An 11,163-nucleotide genomic window follows, 5' to 3' on the forward strand; every position below is an offset into this window, starting at 1 on the left:
ATAGGGAACTTTCTGGATAGCATTTGAAACGTAAATAAAGAAAATATCTAATAAAAAAATCTAAAAAAAAAGAAAAGAAAAGAAAGCAAGCTAAGCAAGCCAGGGGAAACCAGCATCAGCTCCTGCTTCCTGCCCTGCTTGAGTTCCAGTCCTGATTTCCTTTGGTGATGAACAGCAGTATGGAAGTGTCAGCTGAATAAACCCCTTTCTCCCCAACCTGCTTCTTGGTCATGATGTTTGTGCAGGAATAGAAACCCTGTCTATGACAGCTAGTGAGGTGATGGGGGGTGGAGGGCTGCTGGTGACAGCACCCAGGCTTGGCTTGCAGTATCCAAGCAAGTCGCCCATAGGATTAGTTGCCATCCGGTGACTGTCTTGCATGTGACCATGTCTTAGGCTACAAACTAGTGTTACATATCTGGTCTCAGCAGTCAAAGAACCAAGATTTCATCAAGACCCCAGCTTGGTTCACCCAGGCTCACTCTGCCTACCGGGCTGCTTTGAGCCTCTATCTTCCTGAGAGGAGCAGATAGTGCCATCTACCTCATGACTCCAGCACAGTGACTGGGATCCTGGGATCAGCCCAGTGCAGAGACCTGGACAGGGACTTTTTTTTGTCATGCCTCAACTCTAACCCAAAACTCTAAAACTTCTACTTTATGCTGCTATAACTAATACTAGGTAATTAGTAAATAATGGAAATTTACGGTTTCCAGTTCTGTAGATTGTAAAACTCAAGGTCCACATGGTGGCAGATGGTGTGCCTCGTTTCTGCTTCCAGGCTGTTGCCTTGAACATCCTCACCTGGTAGGACAGGGCAAAGGGGCTTGCTAGTTGCTTCCAGCCCCTGTCCCCCCACCCCTTAATTTACCCCCCCCCCGACACTATTTCTTGGTGTAGTCCTGTCTGTCCTGGAATTTGCTCTGTAGACCAGGCTGATCTTGAACTCAGAGAGAGCTGCCTGCTCTGCCTCCCAAGTGCCACTACCACCTAGCTTGCAGCCCCTTTTATAAAGTCTCTATTCCCCATCTTAGGCACTTGTTATTTAGTCTCTTCCTGCTCCCCGTCCTGGCACTGTCATGCTTGGGGTTTATATTCCAAGATAGGAATTTGTGGACATATTTATATCATAGTATCAACTGGCACTCTCCCTTCTACAGTAACCTCCCTTTCCTCTCATCACAGCAGGGAGCCAAGGTCTACTTGTGCCCACCTGTGTGGCTGAAGGAGGGACAGGTACAGCAAACATGCCTCATTTGAGTGTGCTGGCCTCTGGGATGGCTATGTGCTTGAAGTCTAGCAGATGTCAGATGGTAGAATGCATGGTGTTCTTATTCCATCTGACAAATTAGACCTTTAGTATGTCAGAGCGTTGTTGAAGCTTAGCACAGAGCTTTGCTGGAAGCTGTGTGTGTGACTGTGGCCTGTAGGAAGGGGAGACACAGCTACTTGTGCTGGGATGAGGCTGCTCAGATCTCAAAGGCAGGGTTCAGGGGCCTAAAGAATACCAGGACCCATGTGTGCCGTTTCTTGTGTTTGCACCACCTGAGCACGAGCCAGAGAGGATCCCAAGGCTGCCTGGAGAGCATGTCAGTCAGTGCCTCTGAGGAGAGAGTGAGAAGGCACAGGTCCCTGTCACCTGTCCCAGATGGTGACATGAGCTGTGAGTGTCACAGAGTAAAAGCATTGTTGGCTGGTCCCCAGGAATTGTAAGCTCTGAGGGAGCCCTTGCTTTTCCCACCATTATCCTTATTCTTCTGCCTTCAAAATGCTGTTTTGCCTTCTGGAAATGACTCCTGTCTCTTGTCAGAAAAGCAGGGAGAGGCTGTTTGGTTTTATGGCTGACATTAAATGCTACAGCAGTAATACTAAAAACAGTCTACAAAATGGGGTGTCCTAGTGCTTGCTGGGGACTGCCTGCCTGACAGCAGAGTGGAGTCAGCTGCTGAGCAGAGCAAGTGGGATGGGGCATCTCTGAAGTAATAGTAGCTGGTAGTAGTTTGGCTGTCAGAAGCATGGAGATTCTGGTACCCCAAAGAATGATTTGGGACACATTTGGCCCTGCTGCCCAGAAGCTCTTTCGATGAACTGAAGAAAATGGGGGCATCTGATCTTGGCCTGGCTTTGACTGCAGAGCACATGCACAGTATTGCAGCTCCGGGTTTTCATCATTCTGTAGGCACGTGGGATATGAGGCTTTTGGGGACGACAAGGCCAGCTATGGATGGTAGCTTTTGCCCTAAGATCTAGCCCATTCCAGGGCTGAAGGTCCCACTGTTAGTCAGACCCTGGAGTGTATCTGCTCAACTCTACAGAGCCTTGTGGCCAGGCTTTGCTCTGAAGCTGTCAGGAGACAGGCCCCACTAATTATAAAATGGAGGGATGACATTATGATTAATAAGATACAGTCATCAAGAGCCATCCCTAATTTCAAAGTAACCCTTTTGCTATTATGTATTTTCTCAATCAAAAATTAGCCATTCAAGGTTACACAACTAATTAATGACGGAATCCTTGAAAGGCACTCTGATTTACACTCCACACAGTAGGCAGTGCTCAACTAATAAGTCAATTAGCGAGTGTTTACGTGTATGCTAACACAAGACACAGAGAACTGCAAGGGTTCGTAGAGCCTCGAGCTCTGTGTACTACTCCTGTTCTTGCGGTCTTTATGGCAGCGGCCACACATGGAGGCTGCACCTGATCCAAGTGCATGGGCAGACCCCGATGGCACTTCTAGACTCCGGGCACCCATGAAGCTCTTCGTACAACATGGAGCCAGGAGCCCACATTGCCAGTGCCGGTGATGGCTCTTGGCAGCATGTCTTACTTGATTCTCATCTGAGTGGTAGTGTCAAGTGGGTTCAGCTAGCTTCTTTTCTCCTTATGGGTGACTCTGCATTTCAGATCAGGACCAGACACAGGAGCCCGTACAGGTGGAGAGTCTCTCGGAGCCTTCCTGGAGTGCTGTCAGGGATGACAGTGGTTCTGTGGAAGGAAAGTCTGGGGACAGTACATTGAGGTGTGTGTGTGTGTGTGTGTGTGTGTGTGTGTAGGTGACAGTTGGTAAAGGAGAGAGAGAGAGAGAGAGAGAGAGAGAGAGAGAGAGCGAGCCTTAGTGGGGAAGAAGGGGTGGGCAGAAGTTCAAGTGAGGAGGGTAGTGTCAGGCCTTCCTTAGAACTGACACCCTCAGACTCTTACCCTTACTGTGCACTGATAAAGAGAGGCCAGACAGACTTACCTTTCCATAGAGAAAACTGCTTCTCTTTCTCCATCACAGGTTACCACCGCCACGCTTGCTGCACAGTTAGGGATGTGGGGGATATGTAGTTTCCTGTGCTCACCGCTGATAGTATGGCCTGATGTTTGAAAGGTTCCTCCTTGTTCATGCGTAGGTGGCTTCTGATTGTAATCTTCAGGGCTGTGGCTATAGCTGGGATGGTTGAGTTCAGTGCACCAAGTCCTGGATTTGATTTCCAGCACCACATGAACTGGATTTGGTGACACATGTCTAGGAGAGCCAGAAATTCAAGATTGTTACCAGCTACCGAATGCGTTTTAGGACATTCAAGGTGCACGAGACCCCATCTCTTAAAAGTGTTTTTGATATTTACTAATATAGTCAGCCTCTGCCTCTTGCCAGCCTGTGGTTTAGTTAGTCATGGTCTGTGGATGGGGGTCCTCAGGATTGTTTTCAGATCCTAGGACTGTCTTCCCACTGAGAAAAGAGGAATGAAGACTCATGTCATATCTTGTGTTGGTCAAAACAGATTTCCCATAGGCCCCTCACACAGTTTCACTCAGCCGCATGGTGCCAGGTCCTTCTGAGCTGGAAATGGAGCATCCAGAAACTCCAGCACCCGTGCTTGAGAACTCATCTGAGAATGTGGACACACTGGCTCATAAAGTTCCCTTCCAGATACGGAATCTGTCACTAAGTCTTGTGATTAATCTTATTAAAAAATTCAAAGTAACGCTTATACATAGAGAGTCAAATAGTGCTAAAAGTCCTGTTAATGAAAAGCTGCCTCGTCCTTGGCAGAGGAGGCTCCTCCTTTCACATAGTTATTCTAGGATCCATGTGTTGGGGAGCTGAGGTTACACACAGCGGCACTGGCAGCAAGTCTACCAGTGGAAGGATCTGTGGATGAGAACTCACCCTGGAGTGTAAGGGCCTGGGATCTTGTCTGAGACAAATGCTGGACCACGCGCACTGCTCACCAGGGTTTCATCTGCAAGATGGAGTGCATGAGCATTGTGGAAGATGTGTAGTGCTTTGGGTGCAAGAGTGGCAAGGCCCATTGGATGCTTGACAGGACCGACTGCAGCCGACTCTAATGCTTTTCTGTTTGCATCTTAGCACACGCCCTTCTGCCATCAGAGAGCACCCCTCCCTGTCTGCTGTAGGATCCCCGACATCTGTGCTCTCAGTGCAGCACCTTGGGTTCCATGTTTTCCCCATTCCTCACAAGTCTAGCTGGATGGCAGAGTTAAGTTTATGATTATGAATAAAAACTTAAGTAAGAAAAAAAATTACAACTTTTAAAAGAGTGTCCCTGGTAAACTAGAAATACATAACAGCTTTCTTAAAGTTCAGTCTCTGAGGATGCTCTTAACACTTTGTAGATGAAATTAGAGTCTGTGAGAACCCAAGCCAGGGGCAGACCTGACCATGCATGGCAGCTTCCAGGAGTGCCTGCAAAGCTGTGTAGGAGCTGAGCTGTTTGCAATGCCTGCTGTCTCTACCCAAACAAAGACACACACATTCTAGAAAGTGAATGAGGTAGGGTTGTCACTTTACGGAAGTCAACTGACACTGATATGCTCTGAGATTTGAAATAAAACATTAGAATTTAGAAATTTGTATCTGTAACTGTGAGTTGGTGGCTTCTTTTTGCTGAAGGCGTTCTCTAATGAGGTGGTGCTATNCCAGTGAGTGTAGATTTGTTTTAAACATCAGGGAATGAGACGTGATTATTATCACTCAGGAGAGCTAATGTTTTCTAAAGGGCCAGTTGTTGAAGATTGCTTCTTTTTTTGTTTTTTGTTTTTTGTTTTTTGTTTTTTGTTTTTTGTTTTTTTTCTGAGACAGGGTTTCTCTGTGTAGCCCTGGCTGTCCTGGAACTCACTTTGTAGACCAGGCTGGACTCGAACTCAGAAATCCACCTGCCTCTGCCTCCCGAGTGCTGGGATTGAAGGCATGCACCACCACACCCCGCTTTTTTTTTTTTTTTTGAGGTTGCTTCTAATGTTTGATTCAATCAGGAATCTGAGTGACCAGATTCTAAAAGGTTCTTGTCCCCAGTTGGTTTTTGATCAGTCAGTAAAGATGCCAGGGACCAATGGCTGGGCAAAAGGCGGGACCCTTAGAGTTGCCCGGGCTAGGACGCAATGGGGAGGAGATCGAGAAATCAATGTGAATCAGTGGGATATGGATGGATTCAGGAGCTGAAGGAGATAAAGCCAACCAGCCATTTAAGATTTTAGGTAAGTGGCGACTTCCCTGATGGTACTTAGGGCAGTGGGCAGAGGGTTAGAAGTGCCCAGCCATTGAGCCAGACGATATAGGAGACATAAGCTCGTGTGTGTGTGTGTGTGTGTGTGTGTGTGTGTGTGTGTTTGTGTGTGTGTCCTTCATCCGTAGATCCAAAGATTCCTTGCGCAGCTATCTGGAAGCGCTAAAAACAAACTGCTACAGTCAGTGCCTCGTGGCACAAAGCCACCTGTGGGGAAAAGACCCATCTTGGGTGCCACCAGGCCAGCTCTTCATTGCTGTGCTGCAGATCCATATAGCAAGTGATGGCAAAGAGATGCCATAGCAGAAAAAAGAGCCACGGCAACTAAGTTCCTGCTTAAAGTCTCCTCTCCTACTGTGAATGTGTGTGAGTGAGTGCTGCGACTTTTCTCTGTGTGCATCAACTGCATCCACAGATGTGAGAGGATGGGGTGAGGGGACAGACCCAGTCAGAGTCCAGCTGCTGTGTGTTCAGTGACATGCTGGAGACAGTCACATTCTTCTCACTAAATGAGAAGGCTGGGGATTCTCTGTATAGATGAGGATAGCCTTGAACTTCTGATCCTCCTGCCTCCTGAATGCTGGAATTTCAGGAATACACCTACATGTCTTTTTCCTCCCCCTCTCTCCTTTCCTCCCTCTCTCCCTCCCTTCCTTATAAAGGACAACATTTAATTGGGGCTGGCTTGCACATCCTGGTTTTGCTGTAGTGTTGAGGATGGGATCCAGGGCTACATGCATGCTAGGCGAAGTACTCTACCAAGTGAGCTACATCTTTACCTTGTTCTCACTAAGCTTTTGGAGAGATCATAATTTTCATGTTTAGACATAGTGGGTTTATCATACTTAGTTTAAATAGTTACTTTATATACATCAGATGTATGTCTGTGCGCCCGCTGCATGCATGTCTGATGCTGGAGGTCAGAAGAGGGCACTGGATCCCCGAGAGATGGAGCTCTGGTGGTTGTGAGTTGTGATAAGGGTGTTAGGGATTGGACAAAACTTCTCTAGAAGAACAACACATGCCCTTAACTGTGAGCCATCTTCCCAGCTCTAGCTTGTTATATTGAAATGAATAAATAAAGGTAAAATAATTTTTCCTATAAACACTCCTTTTCTCCCTCACTTGCTCATTATCTGTGTAGTACAGACGGGCCTTGAACTTGAACTTGTGACCCTCTTTCCTGACTCTCATATTCTAGTATTGTATACATCAATAGACAGAAGCTCTTTGGGGTCATCAGATGATTACAGACTGGCAAAGGGTCCTGACACAGAATGGTGAGAGAGCTGCAGGCTTAGTGTTGTTAGCATAGAAGCTGTCTGATGGCTAAGCAGCACACTAAGGGCATCTTTGTGTGTTGTGCCAGCCATTTTTCTTGTGTGTGTAGTAACATTACAATCTAGGTGAAAATGATTGAGTATTGCTCTTGGTCCTTCCCTCCATCTGTCCCTTCGTCCCTCTGTCCTTCCCTCCCGCCTCCTCCTTCCCGTCTTCCCTCCCTCCCAGCCATCTCTGAACAAGGAGGGTTGCAGTTTTAATATAGTAGTAGCATAGTCAGGCCTTTCTGACAGTCTGAACAGCAGCGGACAGGAAGAGCAGGAAAGATGGCCAGTGCCGCATAGTGGGGAGTGGTTGCCCTGCTGCCTTTTAGTGCGCAAGCAGGAGCAGCCTTCCTGGGTTGTGGAGCCAGGTTAATATGGTATCAGTTCAGTGTGTTATCAGGTCAGTATGGTATCAGTTCCGTATAGTTTCAGTTCTGCTTCTGATTAAGCACAAATAAAACAGGCCTGGGTGTGTGTCTTGTCAAAGGTGACTTTGTAGCGTAAAAGAGAGGCTCCATTCAAGAACTTTCCCAGAGGAGAGCATGCGTGGTTACTGAGCTTTCTCTTTGTTGCTTCTACAGATCCTCTGTCTATGGGTCCTCAGAAAGCTCTGGAAACCATCGGTGCAAACCTACAGAAGCAGTATGAGAACTGGCAGCCGAGGGTAAGCCTTCTCCATTTGCCCTTCTTTTCAGTCATGGGTTGTGTGGTTTGAACCTGAGAGAGAAGTCTGACTTCATCTCAGATCATCCAGTAAGAGCCTGCTCCTCCAGGCCCTCTGTCACTGTGCAGTCAGTGGAGCTTGCGTGCTACATCCAGTGGTCTGGTTATTTGATGTAACTTTCCCCAAACTTTTAGAAAAGGTGTTCTTTATGGTACTCTTTTTTTTTTTTCCCCCTGTTTTTTGAGAGAGGGTTTCTCTGTGTAGCCCTGGCTGTCCTAGAACTTACTTTGTAGACCAGGCTGTCCTCAAACTCAGAAATCTGCCTGCCTCTGCCTCCTGAGTGCTGGGATTAAAGGTGTGCACCACCACACCCAGCTCTTTATGGTACTCTTAAATCAAGGTTTTAATTTTGCATAGAAAATGAATTTTCAATAAATTTTCTACAACATCAGCTAGATAGAGCTTTTCTGCTGTAAGTGTTGAGATGTGGGGAAAAGTGCCCAGCATTCAAAAAGGAGACGCCTATTATGAGTTCAGCTTTCATACAGAAGGTGGTTCCTTTAGACACAATTAATATGTCTTTGTTGCTTAGCTCTCAGAGTTTTTATTTTTAAAGAGGAGCAGTGTGGGATTTAACGTCACATTGTCCAGGTCTTAGTTATTTGTCAATGACCTGAAGCCCATTTCCCTTTATCTTCCTCACTAACTGCTTTTGTGATTTAGTAAATTTAATGGGAAATTAGAATTTTGAGGTGTTGAAATAAATGCCCGCGTATTCAGCCTTGTGTGAAGTCTGGAATCACAGTTATGTTAAGAGGCAGGCACGGTGAGCAAGCAGGTGACCCCAGCTGTGTGCTTATGACTTTGTTTGACATCCCCCCCTTATGATATAATCATGAGGGAAGCAAAGGATTCTTAGCCCCTCACCACTTAACTCTTGCCTACCCAGGAGGCTGATTTGTGAACCATTTATCCACCAATCTTGAATCCAGGAGTCTCTCGCACATTATTTGCATTCTTCAAGTAAGAGAATAGCCACAAATGAAACCCTTGCTGTGGGCTTGAGCAGTGCTCTTGGTACTTTATGCTGTAGCATTGGCCTGTGAGGTGTCCAAGTGTTGGGGGAGATCTTTGGGTCTTTGTGCTTTACATTGGGCTTTTCTTTTGAAGGCAGGTCCTCAGGGTTGTTTTGACACTTGTTGTAAAGCTTTGCCTTTGAAATCTGTTATTTCTGAGGTTTACAAGAAAATTCCAGAGAGTGTAGTACATTTGGCAGTGGGGATTGGAGAGTTATTGATGTATATTAGTAGTTGAGATGCTGGTGTCCCAGAGAAAGAATATCTTCTTTGAAGTTTTTGCAGGTGTCCAGTGTGTCAGCTGGTGGGCCAACACTGGAGGGAGCATGTGTGGAGTGACATTTCTTGCTTCTGTGATATGCGCAGAGAGGACATAGGTTTGACTCAGCTGGGCCAGCCTTTGCTAGATCTTTTTTATACTTTTGTTTATTTATTGAGGGTACAATGTACATTCAGATCTTCCAGTTGTACGTTTAGAGTATTACTGAATAATAACAAAAAGAAACAAGAAGGAAAGGATAAACCTGGTCCCTGTTTTTGGCACCAAATGAACGAGTAAAAGAAATGAAAGGAAAAGGAAGGGAGACATGATTATTCCTAAGTCTGTATAGGGGAAGAGGGAGAGGCAGGGGTGTGGGAGAGCACAGGGATAGGCGAGGCAGGGGTGTGGGAGAGCACAGGGAGAGGCGAGGCAGGGGTGTGGGAGAGTACAGGGAGAGGCAGGGGTTTGGGAGAGCATAGGCCAAGGCAGGGACAGTTGGGAGTTCACAGTGGACTCACCAGACTGAGCTGTGCTGTGTGCAGGATGCGAGAGGGAGAGAGAAACCAGGTGCAGAAATCAGGAGGCCTGAAAGGCACGAAGAGGGCATGTAACCAAAATGGTTGGATTATATGGGGAAGAGCAGCCCAGTCCTCTGGGCTGGAGAGTTCCGGGTAGGGATCTGGGTATGCCAGCCTGACGCAGGTAGGGACTAAGGAATATAGAGAGAACTTGGTGGCCAATGTCAGCTTTGATATGTAAAATAGGCACCTCAGCCATTTGTCCCAGGTTGGAAACCTAATTTACCAGATTGCTTCAGATCTCTGATGTTCTTTCTCAGTGAGTCTTGTGCAGCTCCGATGGTGTTCTCTCTTAGAGAGTTAGTTCATGGGGAAGTGATCTTCCTGGTTAACTTTTAAGATTTCAGCACATTAGTAATGTGTATTCTCTGTGTGTGTCTGTTTGTGTGTGTGTGTGTGTGTGTGTGTGTGTGTGTGTTTGTTTGTCTGTCTGTCTGTCTGACTGTCTTGGGTTATTATTCACATAGCTTGGCATGAGATTAGGTGTTAGCTAGTGCACGCTAGCAGAATCTTTCAGATCCTCAGGATCTTCTAGGACCTTTTCCCTTTCCTGTTCCCTTTCCCCCATTCCCTTTCTCTTTCCCTTTCCCTTCCTTTCCTTTTGAGACAGTGTCTGTGTAGCCCTGGTTGTCCTGGAACTCAGTCTGTAGACCAGGTTGGCCTCCAACTCAGAGAGATACACTTGCCTCTGCCTCCACTTATTGATATTAAAGGAATGTGCCACCGTACCCAGCTTGTTTCTTTTTTCTTGAAAATATTTTTCGTATCCGGGTGTTTTGCCTGCATGTAGTCCCCTTTGAAGCCTGAAGATGGCAGTGGGTTCCCTGAGTTCTGGTTGTGAGCAGCCATGTGGATGCTGGGGATGGAGCCTCAGTCCTCTGGAAGAGCAGCCAGGGAGTGGTCTTCCACTGAGCCATCTCTCTAATTCTTTTAAAATCTAAATCTCTCTCCTAGAGTAAGTCTGTTCCACTGCATTGTGGGTCACATTTGCATGCAGTAAATGACCCAGACAGAGTGATAATGTGAGTCTCATGTAGGAAGAAGCAGTAGAGGATCCACACTGGAAAAGTGGGTGCAGTCTTCCAGTGGTTTCAGGCCAGGGAGACTTGGTTAGAGACAGCAAGGGGTTAGAGACACTAAAGAGTTTGAGGTGAGCATAGTTTCAAGACTATAGGATGCTTAGGAAAAGATGGTATAAGGTGAGAGGTGGAATTCTAGTTGGCTTTCTACAGTGGAACTTCAGCTTAATGAGAAGCTGTGTGTCAAACATCTTTCTCCTTATCCAGTTAGCCACACTATAGCCATAAATACTGACCAATTTCTTCTTGAATGCCGGAACTGATGAATTCACTTACACGTGCTAAAACTGTCTCAGAATTTCCTGATATGTACCATTAGTGGGATGTCTCCATTTTAGAAACAAGCCTAAGGTCACAGTTGTCACCAGTTTGTCTCTGACTGGAGAACGTCACAGTTGTCACCAGTATGTTTCTGACTGGAGAGTGTCACAGTTGTCACCAGTATGTCTCTGACTGGAGAGCGTCACAGTTGTCACCAGTATGTCTCTGACTGGAGAGCGTCATAGTTGTCACCAGTCTCTGACTGAGAGCGGCACAGTTGTCACCAGTCTCTGACCAGAGAGCGTCACAGTTGTCACCAGTCTCTGACTGGAGAGCGTCACAGTTGTCACCAGTTTGTCTCTGACTGGACAACGTCACAGTTGTCACCAGTCTCTGACTGGA

The 11,163-nt window shown here is 46.6% G+C and overlaps 1 protein-coding gene across 1 annotated transcript in view; it reads left to right on the plus strand.

Annotated features, from left to right (window-relative positions):
- Rptor (regulatory associated protein of MTOR complex 1) overlaps window positions 1-11,163 on the plus strand; it is a 294,655-nt gene that overhangs the window by 61,162 nt on the left and 222,330 nt on the right. Inside the window, exon 3 of the mRNA XM_021212174.2 lies at window positions 7,423-7,505. Coding sequence (XP_021067833.1) covers window positions 7,423-7,505 — 83 coding nt within the window. The remainder of the gene's footprint in view (window positions 1-7,422; window positions 7,506-11,163) is intronic.

Source organism: Mus pahari, chromosome 14, assembly GCF_900095145.1.
Source record: "Mus pahari chromosome 14, PAHARI_EIJ_v1.1, whole genome shotgun sequence".
NCBI classification, from domain to species: domain Eukaryota; kingdom Metazoa; phylum Chordata; class Mammalia; order Rodentia; family Muridae; genus Mus; species Mus pahari.